Genomic DNA, 18,058 nt, shown 5'->3' with positions numbered 1-18,058 from the left:
GTAGCTAGCTGATAAATTGATTCTATGTTAAAATAATATTTTGAAACTTGTTTGATTTAATGTAAAAAAAAATCCCAGAATGCTGGAAAATTAAAGAGACTTCAGAAATCATCTAATCAAATCCTCAACCAGTTTAGCAATTCTCTTTAAAGTATCTCTCACAGATGTCTATTGCCTAGATATGCTTACCAGTACTGGTTTTACTCTCATTCATATTCTCTGATTTACTGATAGTGGGTGATGGAATTGGAATGCTCCTTACCTTACCATTGCCATTTTTGGATTCCTTCCACCACCATCGTCACCATGTTTGAAGTTCATTTAATTCATATTTAATATCCAGTTGAGATACTATTAACTGTTGTCTACTGACCTCCAGAATACTGTCCTTCCTTTCTTAATCAGGGCAATGCCTGGTTCATAGCACTTATCTTCTTCCCAATTCCTATCCTCATACAAAGGAATTTCCACATATATAACAAATACCTTAAATCTTCCAGTTATTTAAATTAATCATTTCTCATAATCCCCCCCCCTCCACTTCTGGGACACAGAGATACTCAGGTTTCAGTAATCCCTTATTAATTGCCAATTTGTATTGGACATTGATAAGCCTTGGGAATACAAAAATACCAAAACAAAACAAAAAACAGTCCCTGCTGTCAAGGAGCTCACAATCTAAAGGGAGAAAACAAATTGCTATGTACAATAAAATTATATAAATAATATATTCAGAATAAATGTGACATAATCAAAAAAGAGGGAAGACTTAAGAATGGGACAGGGCTCCTGGAGAAGGTAAGATTCTAACTAGAAGTTGAAAGGAGCCATGAGATAAGGAAGGTATGCATTCCTTTGATCTTGCCATATTCACAAGTACTCTACTTCTCTATTTATGAATTCTGAAATACCTTTATGTTCTAATATGTTGTCATTCTGCCTCTTCTGCCTTGTCATCTACTCAGTCCTGGCAACATCCTCCTTTCTTTCCCATTTTGACCCTTATTTAACCAATTCAATGTTATACTATCCTCTTTCTCTCAAGGTCCTTATCTCTTTACCAACTGATGATCTCCCTTAGTAAACCTCAGTCTTGAATGACTCTCATCATCTGCCACATTTGTGCTCACTTATATGCTGATGAACAAAAGTGGAGAAAATTACAAAACTATGCTAACTGGATTCACATAAATTTCTGTTATATAATCTCATCTAGTCCCTCATTGCACTCACCACAGTGGTTCTTCCAAACTTTTCATAACTCCTCAAACTTTTCAAGGCTCCTCCTTCCCAATTTTCTTAGATGAGAACCTTGCCTCATATTTCACTGAAAAAATTTAGAACATTCTTCTAGAGCTTTTTCTGTCCTCCCCATCTCCCATCACTCAAATGCCTTCAACTATTACCTTTTTTTTACCTGTGTTTTACATGTTGAAGTATCCTTCTTGGAAAGACAAACCTCTTTATTTGCAAAAGTAATCCCATTCTATCCTACCTTACCCCCACAGATTTCTCTATTATTCTCATCTTTAATTTTTCTACTTCTATTAGTTACTTCTTCCTGCTTATAAATATGCCCATTTCTCCCTCATCCTCAAAAACTCTTTACTTGAACTATCCATCATGACTAGCTATCATCCTTTTTATTTTTCTTTGGGAAAAACTCCTTGAGAAGTCAGTTAGTGCTTCTACTTCTAGTCTTGGCGTCACACCATCTTCTTTGAAAATAAAAGGGGCCATCATCATCATCATCATCCATCATCATCATCATTCTCTCACTCTCATCTTAATTCTCTTTATGTAGATTCCAACCTCATCATTCAACTGAAACCTTCCAAGTTACCAATGATTTTTTTCTAATAGTCAAATTTTGACCCCCCTGTGATCTGTGAAAAGGTAGATCACTCTGTTCCCCTGGTTACTTTTTTCTTAAGAGAGTTAGTGAAATTATTCTCTCAGAGCTCTCCTCCTACCTGTCTGACCACTTGGTTTCCTTTGCTAGTTCTTCATCTCATTCATGGTTACCAACTGTGGGTGTTCACAAAAGCTCCATTCTGTGGGTCCTCTTCTCTTTTCCCTCAAAATTATTTCACTTGGTGCTCTCATTAGCTCTTATGGATTTAATTATCATTTCTGTTCTGATGATTCTTAGATCTGTTTGTCTAGACCTCCTGCCTCTCTGACTTCTATTTCTCATCTTCTGGACATCCATAACTGGATGCTTCATAGACATCTTAAATTAATATGTCTAAAGTTGAACTAATTAGTTTTCACCTCAAACCTTTGCCTCTTCTGAACTTCTGTATTATGCTGAGGGATTCATTTACCCATCCACCCAGACGATGAGGTATCATCCTTGCCTCCTTACTCTCTCTCAATCTGACTATATCTAACCTGTTGTTGATTCTTATCAATTCTTCCTTTGTAACATCTCTCCTATAAGCTCCATTATCTATTCTGACACTTCAATAGCCTTCTGGTTGATTTCTCTGCCACAAGAATTTCTCCATTCCAGTCCATTCTTCATTGTCTGAACAAACTGATCTTTCTAGTAAAGTCTGACTGTGTTACCTACCCTCTCTCCCTGTTCAGTATACTCCAGTGGTACCCTTTTACCTTCAGGATCAAATATAAAACCCTATTTAAATTTAGTTTAGATCTAGGAACCACTGTCTAATTTAGAAACCAAACATTTTCTTCCTTTAAAGGATTTTTTAAGGTAAGCTTTATTGTAGTGTATTGTGTGGCATGGTTTCTCAACTTCAGGCCCAAATTCAAATTTGGGACTAAATTGTAGATCAGGTATAATGGAAACATCTGGAATCCTCAATTGAGTAACACAAATGTTATTAACTTATCATTATTTGTAAAATATTAATGGTGAAAAACAAAGGGCATTTCTGTAGTTTCTCAGTAGTTTCTGAGAAGAGTACATTATAAATATCAGACATTTTGTGAAATCACTAGCTAGTATGGCACTATGATACCTAGGCTCCTTTTTAGCTCTAATGTCCTATGAAATCTAATTATAGGAATATTCTGAAGTTCAATTTAAATGACTTAAAAGTGTTAATGTGGTTTCTGAAGATGCTGGAATAAACTAGCGAAAATAATGAAAATACTTTCATTACTATTCTTAGTTATCATTTGTACCTTGTCACCTTTTATTCCTTGTAAGCCAATGTTTCCTTGCTCACCCTATGAAGAAAAGAAATAAAAATGATTGACATAGTCCATTTAATTTCATCAATGATGAAAAAATTTTAAAGACTTATTGAGACTTAATTTTTCTCTTGCCTAAGATGAAACTAAAAAATGTCACTTCCTAAAACTATGACTTATGCAATCTTTGTGCAGCTGCATCTGAATATAAATTAGGTTCTAGTGTTTGTTTTCTACTAGAGAGAATTAAATTGTAAATGTAGTTGACCAGGAGAATGTTTGGATAGGGTCATATTAGACTTGAGATACCACCTTTATCCTCCCTCCAGAACTTAATGCAGGACCTGGTTCAATCTAGGAGTTTAATAAATGCTTGCTGATTTGACTTTAGAATCAGAATGAATAACTCACTAGGGGAGGCCAATGAACAGTTCACTAGGCAGAAAAGTTTTTCAGTTTTTTAAGAGGAGTTAGAGTCACAACCTGGATGTTCTTAAAAATTTGAAGCTTTAGTGGTTCCCCACTCTCCCCATTGCTTTTAGGATGGTTAAAATGAAAACTCAGTTGAGTTAAAGCCTTTCACAATCTGCCTCCAGAATCTTTCCAGGTTTATTATATAATATTGCTTTTTACACACTCTCATGCTTCAGTCAAATTGGCCTTCTTGCTGTGGTTCTCTGTATACAGTATCCCATTTCTTGCCTTGCTCTGGTTGTGCCTCATGACTGGAATAATATCCCTCCTTTTCTTTGTCCCTTGAAACTAATAAGTTCTTTCAAGGTTTAAGTACAGTGCCACCTCCCTTATTTATGGAGTTCCTTGCCTAATCACTATATTTTTGCATATTTATCTAGAATTTACTATCTGTGAACAGGTTGCATGTAAAAAGTCCCATATTAAGACCCATAGTAAAATCTAAATCCCTTGTAAAATCCAAGTCCCATGAGGACCAGTAGTGTCTCATTTTTATCTTCAACATCTGGCATAATGCCTTGCTTATAATAATTACCTAATAAATGCTAACTGATTGAGTGATTTATGTTCCTATTTTCTGATTTATTTTAGTCAAATGATGCTTCTTTAAAGTTGTACAATCAAGGAACATAAAATTGACAGAGATTCAGCAAAATAAAAATACTAATTAAATGATTCCTCTCTGTCCTCATGTCTTAGATACTTACCATTTCTCCCTTTTGTCCTTTAGGACCAACTGATCCTGGAAATCCAGGCTGTCCAGTTTCACCCTTTAAAGAAATAAGAAGAAAGTTATAATTTTAAAAATCAAATAAATCAAGAATTGTGGTGACTTCTTATGTCTTCAAATTGCAGCGGTTTTTCTTTACATTTGATAATTTTTCTTTTTAATTACGGACTAAAAAATCAACAAACAAAAGCATTTCAATATACAAATAACAAAAAGGAGGATTGTATTTGAAACCAAGAACTTCTACAATGTACAATTTGTTTAAAAAGTGCATGATAGATTTAATGAGGTAGTAATAGCATGAACTTGATTATCTGTGTCCATTTTTGATCTTCTTTACAAATACCCACTTCTCCTCACCACCTCTGTTTTTCTCTTTTCCCTTTTAACAACAGCATTTAACTGTTACCACCCAGGAAGGGGAGAATGAGAATATCAAATTGAATGCTTTGGGCAATGAAGTGTTTGTTGGTGGTTCTCACTGCCAGTAGGTCTCTTAAAAATCCATCAATTTCCTTCCTATTACCTAAAATCAGTCTAAAAATGCAATAAAAACATTTAGATGGAAAAATCTATTTAGGGGTAAGGAGGGAAAAGTAATGGAGAGTGTTTTATCTTATAGTAGTTGATAAGGCACATTAGTTTAGTGATCCAAAATATGTCATGTTGATTAACTAAAACACAATTATCCAGAATTCAGTTTCAGACATTTCATCATATTTTTTTCCTTTCTGGAAGCATGTGGTCATATGAATGAAAATGAGGTTAAGTTATTCTTAGCATTGACATTACTCTTGGGAGTAGACAAAGAGGACATTCTTGCTGAAGGCAGTAACTTCAGAGAATCTCAAGATGCTATCATTAAAGAATTTTCTAAAGAGTGATTTTTAAAAAGGAACAAAGCTTTATAAGATCATGTCTAAGAAAGTACAAACTTAGAGATTTTACTTATAAAAGGAAATAGATTATAAATTAGATTTCAGACACACCCTACCACCCTTGCTTCCTGTTGGCATTCATTAAGATCCATAGTTAACTGAATTATTGGTCAATGAAACTTTATAGGGCTAATTCCTTAAAATTCAAGATCCCTTTGCAAAGTAATAGATTATTTTGTTGTTTTCTCATATTATTGCTGTTTTCCTCATATTTTCACCTCTTCTAAGGCCTTAAAAAAGGAGACATTATCAACCCCAGTTATAAAATGAAAGAGTTGAACTAGATTTTCTAATCCTGTGAAATTCTGTAATTTCTGTTTTACCTTTTCTGAATGTTCCTATTAGGTGATAGTGTTGAAACTGCTCAATGGACAGGATTTACCTTAACATAGAAAATCTATTTTGAAGCCATCCATGAAAATGTTACCTATTATTGCTTCAGCTGGGTTAGGTATTGGTCACTCATTGGCTTCAAACTGTTTGCCAAACTTCAAAGTGATTTTGATTTTTCTTTTAGAACTCTTCAAGAGGGCTTGTAAATTGAGCAAAGTGATAGGGGCTGCCTGTTGGTGTAGAGTCTTTCTTGGTAGCTCATAAGTTCCCATGAGGTTTCAAGTATTAAACTGGAGGCGGTCCAGTGTGTCATTGAATCAATCCTTTTCCTCCTATCTCCTTTGCTAGGACATAGGAAGTCAAGTAAGCAGAGAGAAAGAGGAAGAAGCAGTCACCTTGCTGTGAGAGACACAAGTATAGGAAACTGGAAAGTAGAAGATGGAGACTGCAAGTAGAGGCTATCAATTCTCAACCAGGGTCTGAGGATGTTTCCTGTGTAAACTATGTCCAGGATGAATCCTGTATCACTGATCCAGCTTGGAATGAGATGGAGACTGAAAACGTTTTTTAGTTTTTCCCTTTTTTCTAGAAATAATAGACTCTATATTGGATCTTTTACTCACTCCACACGCACTGCTTCCTTCTGAGACTGCGAGACAGTAACTTCTGTTCTAAACATTTATTTTGTTCCTTAATAAGAGAGGAGATAAGGGTGTTCCTTTTTATAGAGGTAAAATCATTGGTTCATACCAAACCCTGGGGCTTAGAGTTCACTTTACCTATGGGTAAAGCTGGGATTCCAGAATGAGACTATACAAGACTAGCAAAGAGTCCAAATCTGAAGACTCTCCCTTTAAAAAATATCATTAACTGGTAAAAAGAGCAGGATGTAAGAAATCAAAAAATGAGATTTTCTATTTTCCCTGCCTGCTAGAAATTGTCATATTTTGTATATATTAAGAAATTCATATCCTGATAACAGAAGAATGGAGTGAGTTGCTTAGAAATGGAAAGCTGGGTTTCCAAACGGCAGTGAGCTAATCGTGAAACTTTGTTCACACAAGGAGATGGGGTAGTGAGTTGTTCAAACATGCACAATAGGCTTTCTAGCTTAGGGTACGATTGCAAGTTCAGCCTGTCACTAGCTGCTACTGGTATTATATATTTTCCGGTTTATAAAATTTAGAAACCATTTGGCATGGCCTAATGGAGATATCAATGGTCTATGAGTCAAGGAGATGCTTCTACTTGGCTGCTGTTCAGTTGTTCAGCTATGCCTTGAGAAATGATGCTGGAGAAGTTTGCCATTTCTTCTCCAGTAGGCTTAAGGCAAACAGAGTTTAACTGACTTACCCAGCACACAGTTACTAAGTGTCTGAATCCACATTTGAACCCAGGTCTTCCTGACTCTAGGCCCAGCACTTGATCCATTGAGCTATCTAGCTGCCCCTACTCAACAGTATAACTTTATAAGGTCATTTAACTTCTCCATACATACTAAAATCTAAAATTTTAGAAAAGGAAGAAACCCTAAAACAATTTAGTACAACCCTCTTGTTTGATAAATGAAGAAATTGAGGCCCTGAGAAGTGAGATGATTTGACCAAGGTCATACTATTAGTAAGTAGAAGCCATGAGTTAGGTGAGTAAAGTTCAAAAATCAGGTACTCTGACTGCAAATTTAGTTCTTGATAATTCAGAAAATTTACTATATGTCATTATAACATTGTTTTGTGTTTTTTTTTGTGTTTGTGTTTTGTTTTTTTGCAAGGCAATGCAGTTAAGTGGCTTTCCCAAGGCCACAAAGCTAGGTAATTTTTAAGTGTCTGAGGCTGGATTTAAACTCAGGTACTCCTGACTCCAGGGACGGTGCTCTATCCACTGCACCTCCTAGCCACCCCTATATAACATTGTTTTGCAGGTAAATGCATTATTTTTGAAAACTATAAACAAATACTAGGGATGTGGATGAAAGTAATTATCAAAATAGTGGTTACTCCAGATTTATGAGAAAGCACTATATTTCTAAAAATTTCTTTTTAGATTGTTTTTTCAGGAATCAGCATCAGACTCAATTGCTCATAGTTTACAAAATATAGATGATCTGGGGCAAATTACTTAAAGTCATCAAGGGAAACTAGGTAATTTCTTTCTATTTTCCTACTACTTATATTGGACAGCCTATAAGAGATCTCTGCCCCCCCCCCCCGCCAGCACTTTTGTAGTCTTTATCTTTGTTGAACATATTTGGCTCTGGATCAATTCTAGGCATTATTATTCCTGACACCATTCTCATAGGACCCATGGACCAGTACCATGAACTGGTAAATAATAAGTGAGATGTGTGTGAGTGTATATTAGCGATTATTATTTATATTTATCCTCTGTCATCTGCTATTGCTTTCATCATCTATATATGTCTACTTTAGAATCTAAGTGAGTCCCCCAGGCAGCCACATCTGTCTCTTGAGACAAATATCTCTTTTCCACTTCAAGGGAATTCTTTTTGAATGTTCAGGATTTCATCTTGAGAGCTCACCATCCCTTATGAAATGACATGCCCTGTGGCACTTTAGTACATGGAGTCTTAATAGTAATAACTCATATTTTTAACTGCTTAAAAGTTTACAAATATACCTTTGCAAATATTCTTCCTAGGATACTATTTCGTATACTATGGAGAGTCCAAATGGAAAAGGATTGATCCCCTAAAAACTTCTATTTGTGATAGCAATGTGCTTATTACTGTAGGAGTAGTTATTTGTTATAGTTGATAGAGCACCATGTCTGGAGTCAGGAAAACTCAACTTTTGAGTTCAAATCTGGCTTTAGACACTTAAAAATTGTGTGACTCTGGGAAAGAGGCAAAATCTTATTTGCCTCAGTTTCCTCATCTGTAAAATGAGTTGGTTAAGGAAATGGTAAACCAGTCCAGTATTGCTACCAAGAAAATCCCAAAAGGGGGTTTCAAAAAGTTGGATGTGACTGAAATGACTGAACAACAATCTCTGGTTGACTATATTGAGCATCAGAATACTGGCTGGAGTCTGATGAGATCCCTGATGTCTCAAAAAATATTGGGCTAACAATATTCAAGAGAAAAAAACAAATAGGTGATGAAGGTGTATCTAATAAAATTTTGCAGTTGAATAGGCAGTCAGTTGAATTAATACATATATAATTTAGGCAGGTACTTCAAATGGACAAATGATCTGGGCCCAGAATCAAACTGGATAAAGTCCTTTCAATATTTCCAAGTCACTTTTTAAACTAATGTTTTTATAAAGAGATCTGCTTGAAATCAGGAAATTGTAATTATCAAAAAAAAAATCAAAATTATGGGTGATCCAAAGGGCAATGGATTTAAAACATGGTAGATATAATGTAGTGTATTACCAAAGAATACTTGAGTTGCACAACTGAAAAAGTAGGATGTTCATGAATTGACAGTGAGAGATAAAAGATAAACATCTCAACCCAAGATATGTATTTGCATATCTAGAGAATTCTTTGCAAACTCTATAAGAAGAGTCTTCTATGCATTAGGTAGACTCTTTAGAAGATTTATATAGTCATTAATTGTATATATATATATATATATGTAGAGATATAGACAAACATCTACATAGATATGTCTATATCTATAGACATGGACTGTTCTTATGAAGGCATGGGCAGGTTTCAGTTTGTATTGTTGAAAGAATATTTTAAGGATCTAGAATCTAGAATTTTAAATATTTAGAATATAGAATGGAAACATGAGCAAGCATTTTTTCAAAATTGATACTATGATGTTTATATACTGATTTTATTTTTATATATTTTTATTATTTGTGTCTAATATTCATGTTTTTTGGTCAATTACCTTATTTTCACAGTTTTCTACTCTTCAGTTACACATTCCAATTGCTATTGCTTCATGTGTATCACACATTGTCTCAAGGTCTCTTCTTTCTCCTCTAGGCTGATTCTTTTTTCAGAATGGAACTGATTCTCTCTAATTCTATTTCATTTAAGATTCTGAGACAGGAGATTTGAGCAACAGTTAAGTACTTCAGGGCTTGATACACCTGTTCCACAGAATCAGTCCTCATCACTGTGTGATTTTAAATGTTTCTAAGTAACATAGATTTCCTGATGGATAAAAATGTTCTGGCAAAACACAAGGTAGTTACCTTCCCCTCCCCCCAAGAAATAAAACACTATTTAGATCCTTTTTAAAGGGTTTTATTTTTTTTGGCTCAGTTGTCCTGGGGCATAAGGAATGGGATTGATGGGATAAGGAATGGCTTTTTAAGATATATATATATATATATATATATATATATATATATATATATATATATATATCTGCCTCTGTCTTTACAATAACTAATTGGTAAACACTGATATATTTTCTAGAATTAAGATTCTATATGAACAAGTCAAATCCTTTGATTTCTTTTCGAGAATGTCAAAAGATTTTCCCTGGAGGAAACTTCATTCTCAATGGACAATCTACACAAAGCATAAAGGACATAAAATTAGACTTCCTGCTGTTCTCCATTCCCACTAAATTGGCACTTTGACAGTATTTTCTGCATTGGAGAGGTACACTTTTTAATGGACTGGTCTATAAGACATACAAGTTATATTTTCAAGATTCACATCAAAATGTTCTGCCCTAAATCAAGAGAATTCTTAGTAGATGAATGAAAGCATCACAGAGACTTTATTATTATATATCGTATAGGATTTTTTAAATCATCTCATCTCTAGGTAGAGGTTTAATGTATGTTGCTGTAAGTAGTTAAGGAAATGCAATTATAGTCACTTTTTAATTGAAGGTTACCACAGTTTCTTTCTTTTTTTTTGAACTGTTTTTCTTTATTTTATTTACATATTACTAAAATATTCTTGTTTAAGAGTAAACATATTAAACCCCCCCCCCCCACAAAAATACAAAACCTCATGTGAAATAAAGTAAAAGAAAGAGAAAAAAATGTGTATCAGTCTGTGTTCTGGTATCATCAGCTCTGTCTTGGGTGGATCACATTCTTTATCATAAGTCCATCACAGAAGTTACTTCCAATTTTTCCAGTTGCTGTTGCTCATTGTAATTCCCTCCATCCATTCCTCCCCACTACCATCTATTATATTTTCTCTCTCCTTTCACTCTGTCCCTCTTCTAAAATGTGCTGTAGGGTAGCTGTGGCCCAGCAGACTGAGCACCGGCCCTGGGGCTAAGAGGCCACAAGCCCACATTCCACCCAAGAGACCCAGCAACCACCTAGCCCTATGGTTCCAGACAGGTCACCTAATCATAGCACCTTGCAAAAAGTAAAAAAAGAAAATGTGTTATATCTGACCATTCTCTCCTATGATCTACCCTATCCTCTATCACCCACATCCCCCCCTTCTCCCTGTCCCCTTCTCTCCTTTTTTCTCTAGATGTCTACACCCTATTGAGTGTGTATGCTGTTTCTTCTCTGAGACATTTCTGATGAGAGTGAAGGTTCCCTCATTCCCCCTCACTTTCCCCCCTTCCATATTATTGCAAAAAAAATCTTTTATATGAAATATCTTAGCCTATTCCTCTTCTCCTTTCTCTTACTCCCAGTACATTTCCCTTTTAGCCATTGAATCCATTTTTATAATATATATCTTCAAATTCAACTCTCACCTGTGCTTGATCCTTCTACCTGCTCTATTAAATGAGAAGGTTCATATGAGTATTATCAGTATCATTTTTTTATGCATGCAGGAATATATGCAGTTCATCATCATTAAGTCCCTCACAATTTACCCTTCTCATCCACTCTCTATGCTTCACCCGAGTCCTGTACTCGAAGGTCAAACTTTCTGTTCAGCTCTGGTCATTTCAACAGGAACATTTGAAATTCCCTTGGTTCATTGAAAGTTCATCTTTTCCCCTGGAAGAGGATGTTTAGTTTTGCTGGGTAGTTGATTCTTGGTTGCATTCCAAGTTCTTTTGCCTTCTGGAATATTATATTCCAAGCCCTATGAACCCTTAATGTAGTTGCTTCTAAGTCCTGTGTGATCCTGATTGCAGCTCCATGATAACTGAATTGAGTCCTTCTGGCTGTTTTTAATATTTTCTCCTTGACTTGGGAGTTCTGAAACTTGGCTATAATACTCCTGGGTTTTCTTTTGGATCCTTTCCAGGGGAGATTGTTGGATTCTCTCAATTTCTATTTTACCCTCTTCTTCTAAGATATTGGGGTAATTTTTCCTGTAGGAATTCTTTAAAAATGGGGTCAAGGCTCTTTTTCTGATCATGACTTTCAGGTATCCCAATAATTTTTAAATTATCTTTCCTGAATCTGTTTTCCAGATCAGTTGTTTTTTCAATGAGATATTTCACATTTTCTTTTAATTTTTCATTCTTTCGGTGTCGATCTATTGTGTCTTGATTTCTCACAAAGTCACCAGCTTCCTTTAGCTCCATTCTACATCTGAAGGATTTGTTTTCCTCAGAGAGCTTTCTTATCTCCTTTTCCATCTGGCCATTTCTGCTTTTTAAAGCATTATTCTCCTCAATAACTTTTTGGACTGTTTTGACCCATTTGACCTAAGCTGGTTTTTAACATGTTATTTTTCTTCAGCCTTAACTAAACTGCTGATTTCATTTTCACATTTTTCCTACATCTCTTTCATTTCTTTCCCCAATTTTTCTTCTATCTTCCTTACTTGATTTTCAAAATTCTTTTTGAGCTCTATCATAGCCTGAGCCCAACTTCTATATTTCTTGGAGTCTTTAGATGCAGAGGCTTGGACTTTCTCATCTTCAAATTGAATATTTTGATCCTTTATGGGATCATAGACAAAGTAATTGTCAATGGTCCAGTTTCTTTTTTTTTTTCTGTTTACTCATTTCCCCAGCCTGTGCTGGTTTTGGGGTGCTTCCTGAGCTTTTGAGTTTTACTGGGACAACCCCCCACAAGGACCTCAGTGTGTGAGGCTCTGACTGCTCTCCTGGTCTGTGAATGACCACAAGTGCACCCCTCTGCCATGGGCCTGAAGGAGGGTGTCTCTGCTCTACAGTGGGCCTTGACTGTGATCAGGATCTGAATGTGGTCAGAGTCCTGTTCCAGGAAAAGAGGACAGAACTTGGAAGTCTCCCTCCACTACCTTACCTTTTGGTGGGCTGAGTACTTTGGGCATGGCTTACTGGAGGCTCCTGCTGGGTGACTCCACAGGCGCTGAGGGCCTGGGCTTTGCACTCCCTCTGGCAGAGGTCTCCCTGCTGATTTTCCAACTTGTGCTTGGTGCTCCCTAGGGTGAAGGTCAGGAAATCGCTTCTGCTCCTGGGAGCCATGGCTCCCAGGCACCCTGGGGCTGTTCCTGGGAAGCTGAAGTTCCTTTACTCTGGTGGGCCACCCCTCTAACCCCATAGAACAGAGCTTTTCTATTTTTTGATCTTTCTGTGGGTTTTCTCTCTCGAAAATTTAGTTAGAGTCACAATTTTAAGATTTTTGAAATATTTTGGAGAGAGAGCACCTAGGAGAGGCTCTTCTTCTGTCACCATTTTGGTTCTGCCCTCTTACCACAGTTTCTAAAGCACACTTGAAGATAAAGGAGAGGCTCGAAATGGGGGAAGTCCTGGTAATCATAAAAGTGAAACAGCCAGCTTTAGGGATTACACAGTCATTCATAAATGAGTTTAGAAATCAGAAAATGAGAACACAAGAGAAAGTCATGAAGTTTAGTTGTAAGATAATTCACTTCTGAGAGAAGCCAGGCATTATTATGTAAGTCATTCCTTTCTGTGATAAACCCATAAAAATAAAGTATAAAGGTTTATGTTTGAGTGCTTAAATGTCATTTTTTTTTAAATAGAGGGACCATCTGATAAATACTGCCACAAAATGTTTGGAATTTTTTTTCACATATACAAACTGAAGAAATATCCAACTATAAAACAGAACTTAGAGCTTAAAACCATTCACCATGTTATAACTATTTCCCCTTGATTCATTCTTCATACCATTGCCAAATGCTGTTCTTCAATAATCTTTACTGAAAAGTGCCCTTATGGCTAATCCTCAAATTGTCACATAGCTAGCAGGCAGGTGTTTCAAACAGCAAACCTGGATAACCACCCCAAGTGCTTAGACTCAACTGTTAAAAATGCAGTCATTCTCTGAGACATAAAAAGTGTAACTTGACAAAAAAAGCTCAATTATTTTTTAAAAAAATTCAAATTCCATTTACCTTTTCTCCTTTAGGAATACTCGCTCCATTCTCACCCAGGTTTCCCTAAATTGAAATAATAAAAAAAAGAAATTTCTTAATTTTTTATGCATTCATCATTATTTTTAATGTCAATCTGAGGTCAGATAAACTCTGGTCTTCCTGAATCCAGAGTCAATGCTCTATCCACTGCACCACCTATAATTCTGGAGATCAAATGAGCTATTTTTGAGTGACCACAGAAATATTTAAAGTCTAAAACTAATTCCATCCATCAAGAACAGGAGCTATATTTGAGCTCTCCTGACAGATTTTCATTGTTATACTTGCTGCTGTAAGCAAAAGAAACAGTTTAACAACACAATTATTAGAATAGTTATGGGATTTCAAATATTTTAATTGCTATTTTCTTTGAAATGTAATTTTTAAATATCCAAAAATAAAATTGTGCCATCAAGTACTGATCCACTTTTATTAAAATGACATAATGAAACAACTATGTGGAACCCATCACTATTAATGTTCCACTTGTGAACTAGAGGACCTCTGAAATAGTTACCAATCTTATTCCAAAGGTGCATTTAAAATGAATTTTAGAAGCAAGAGTGGACTAGAAATCAGACCAAACTAAATGGGTGCTTTAGATCAGCCTGCAGGGAAATTATTTAACACTCTGGAATAATCTGAGGGTTTTTGTGAGGATCAAATGAGATCAAATGAGATCAAATGAGATATTTGTAAAGGACTTAGCACAGTGTCTAGCTTAGTATTATAATCACTTAGTAGGTGATTAATAAATGCAGTTTCCTTTTCCCTTTTCCTTGTCTCAGAATCATGATGTAATGTCACTGAGATGATTTATTGGGTGTTCCAAATACTCCCTAGATAAATGAGGATCCCACCACATGCCACCTAAAGTTGATTGAAATAGGAGTTATTCAGGCTCATAGAAAATTTGTTGAAAGGACTCTGGATCAAGACAAATTAAAGGGGTCATTTGTGGTTAGAAGTTTCTCTGCTTCTACCTCATCACCAACTTCGGAGTAGTCTGAAGGTCTCAGATGCTCCTAAGGTCAATGGATAGACATTGTTGGAGCACCAGCTGACCTTCGTTCGAGGTTAAGGAATGGATTTTACTTTTGTTTTGCCCACATAGAAAACATTTAAATATCAGTGAAGATTATTGAACTTTCTGTTCCTTCTGCAATGAGGCATATGCCTCTCTCTAACAGAAGTAAAATTAGAAATCATCACAAATCACATTTGTGGAAGATGACCCAGAGCATGACCCCTGTTAAGGAGGGCCCAGACTTGGGCATTACAAATGCCTCATGTGTATATGCAAGCGATCACATAAAAAAAGGTATATAGCATACACAAATGTGCACATACAATATGCATTTCTTTTAGGTACGTGCACATATTTGCATGATTAATAATAATGTTATTATAATAATATTATTATCTGTTTTATTATATCTGTTTTCCAGAATCAGTGCTCAATCTACTGCACTGCCTGTCTCACATGGGGTAGATATGTATGTGTACATACACACCTATATGCAATATACATACATTATTCATACACGCAGTCAGACATCAGCTACCTGTGCAATCCTGGGTGAGTCACTTAAGCCCCATTTAATTTAATTTCCTCAATTGAAATTAGAGATTAAAATAGCACCTACCTCCAAGGTTGTTGCGAGAAGCAAATGAGATAATGTCATAGTGCCTGGCAATATATATATACTTCAATATATAAATAAGCCCTATAACCTCAGATACCCATTTAAGAGTTAAAAGTTGTGATCTATGAAGTAGTATGAAGAATCCATTCTAATGAAATAATAGGTCTTTGAAGCACCTACATATGTATACATGCATAAATATGTATTTTATCAGTTAATCAATAAGCATTCATTAGGTACCTCCTATGCCAGACACTGTTAAGTTTTTGCTCTCAAAGAACTAATTCATCCCACTAGATCCACCTGAGTCCATGTACCTAATGCATAGATATAGATTATAGAAGTATACAAGTATGTGCATATATCAGCATCTATACACATGAACACACATGTTAGATTTTAATTCTAAATTATCTGGGCCTGAGAGAATGGATGATTTTGATGGCTCTGAGGAAAGTCCCTGCCCAATATGTTGCCATGGCATCTCGTGTATCAGCCAGGAAGAGCTCCGGAAACATTCCAGTTTGGATAAAGGCCTTCTGTCCTTTGACAGTCCGTGGATACCAAAATGAAGTCATGGTTTGAAACTTGAAGGGAGAAATGGATTATTTTGTTGGCAAATTGGTTTTTTTGGATGAACAATCTGGAGAACTGAACACTAGAAACTGGTTGCTGGGAGGCACAATCTCAGGCTTCAACAGCTGAGACTGAATCTCTGCAAATTGTATTGAATGTGAAGATAAAAGATAACACGACTTTGCATTTTCAATGTGGATCTTCAGAAAATAAGATCAAATGTAAAATGTGTGAGTATTTGGCCTCCCCTGATAACAGTCCTTTTCCCCAACTAGAATGTCATGAGAGGCTCTGGATCTGATGTTTTCAGAGGTTGATGGAGTTTATCAAAGTTTTATTAAAATTCCCAGAGCTAAAGTCAAGGAGAATGGCTGCTGGGTTGCAAGTAGATTCTCCTTAAGGGAAGGAATATGCTTACTAGAACACTCTTGCAAGCAGCAGCAACTGTTCTGAAGGATCTTTTTATTTCCCAAGGAGAAAATTTTTATTTTCTGTGACTTTCTTCTTCCCCTGCTCTCTCAACTTTCCCCTTCTCCTTTCTTTTTTTTCTCACATACACCCCATACATGTAGATCTCTCTCTCTCTCCTCTCTCTCTCTCTCTCTCTCTGTTTCTCTAACACACACACACACAAATATACATATTCACAGCTCACACATACTTTCCTCTTTAAAAACAGTTCTTGCTTCCCCCCTCTCCTTTAACTTCTCTCTATTTCTTCTGTTGCCTTCTGTCAGTAAGTTTCCTTTTCTTATCTCAGGTCTGAAGGACTTTTCATTGCTCCTATTATTCAGCTCCAGATAGATTTTTTGCATTCTGCTCACGGTCAGCCAGTGTTTTCCTATGAATAGGCAGGCAATCCCATTCCTAGGTTCAATGAAAATTGTGAACACAGGACAGAAGGATCTTTTCCTCCTTTCTCAAAGTCTCTCAGCCTGGTTCAGAGAGGCAATTCTGGGGTAGAAGACTGTATTCTCTTTGGGCAGAGTTAGAATACAAAAGAGGGAAACTGAGAATTTTTCCAAGGGGATAAAGGAATGGAGGCTATAGCCACCCTTGTGCTCCTGGAAATATTACTTTGAGACTTGAAATTTGTCTAGGGTGGGGGGAGAGGGAGAAAGGAGGTGATGCCCAGCTGTTGAAATCTTTGATGTGTCAGCAAAGAACTATTATCATTTAAATAAAAATCACCCTGATCTGCATTATTCTACATGAGGAAACTTTGTTTTGACCCATACTTTCTGTAAGGCTGCTAAAAGGAAAATTACAGCTTAACCCTGATGACTGTTTTTGTTATAAACTCACAACTGGCCACTTGGACAGAAATTCTGCTATCTGAGGATGGAGTTGAAAAGTAGGATGACTACCCAAGTGTTATGGAACAAATCTGGGGCAGCTTGTACCCTTCAAGGGTCAATTTACAGCCCTCTGCATGATTCCAGTGCTTCCATCCCAAGTTCCATTGCCAAATTCTCTGCATCTTTCTCTATGAATGTCTCTTGGTTTCTCTGTCCCTCTTTTTTCTGCCTTCATCCCTCCACTTGAAGCTTTCCTCTCCTAGCCATGTCCATCCATCTATCCACGTCAACAAAAAAAAGCAAAAAAAAAAAAACAAAACCAGAAGAAAACTATGCTGACTGAAAATAAGTCTCCACGTCCATTGCTACATGTGCAATTTTTCTGTTCTCTAAAGCTAAGGGTGATAGAGTCAGAAATATTTGGTCAGGTTTGCCATGGAAAAAAGGTGGGCAAATAAATATCTAACTAGCTTCTTTGCCTCATTTCTCCCTTCTCTAATTTAGATTCCATCTAGCCATCAAGATGATTTTTCTAAATTGTAGACCTGACTGTGACATCTCTTTCACCCCCTACCTCACTTAATGAGCTACAACTTCAGGATTAAAAATAAACACTTCACTTAAGCATTTTAAGTTCTTCCCCATCTTTACAGCCTCCTTACATGT

The 18,058-nt window shown here is 36.1% G+C and overlaps 1 protein-coding gene across 1 annotated transcript in view; it reads right to left on the bottom strand.

The window, feature by feature from the left end:
- The window catches only part of COL19A1 (collagen type XIX alpha 1 chain), a 407,957-nt gene that overhangs the window by 97,105 nt on the left and 292,794 nt on the right, over nt 1-18,058 (bottom strand). The window contains exons 17-19 of the mRNA XM_074237299.1: nt 13,852-13,896; nt 4,344-4,406; nt 3,154-3,198 (exon numbers count right to left, since the gene is read on the bottom strand). Coding sequence (XP_074093400.1) covers nt 3,154-3,198; nt 4,344-4,406; nt 13,852-13,896 — 153 coding nt within the window. The remainder of the gene's footprint in view (nt 1-3,153; nt 3,199-4,343; nt 4,407-13,851; nt 13,897-18,058) is intronic.

The sequence above is a fragment of the Macrotis lagotis genome, chromosome 5, assembly GCF_037893015.1.
Source record: "Macrotis lagotis isolate mMagLag1 chromosome 5, bilby.v1.9.chrom.fasta, whole genome shotgun sequence".
NCBI lineage: Eukaryota > Metazoa > Chordata > Mammalia > Peramelemorphia > Peramelidae > Macrotis > Macrotis lagotis.
The sequence above is the reverse complement of the archived record's forward strand: the minus strand, read 5'-3'. Positions and strand labels throughout refer to the sequence as shown.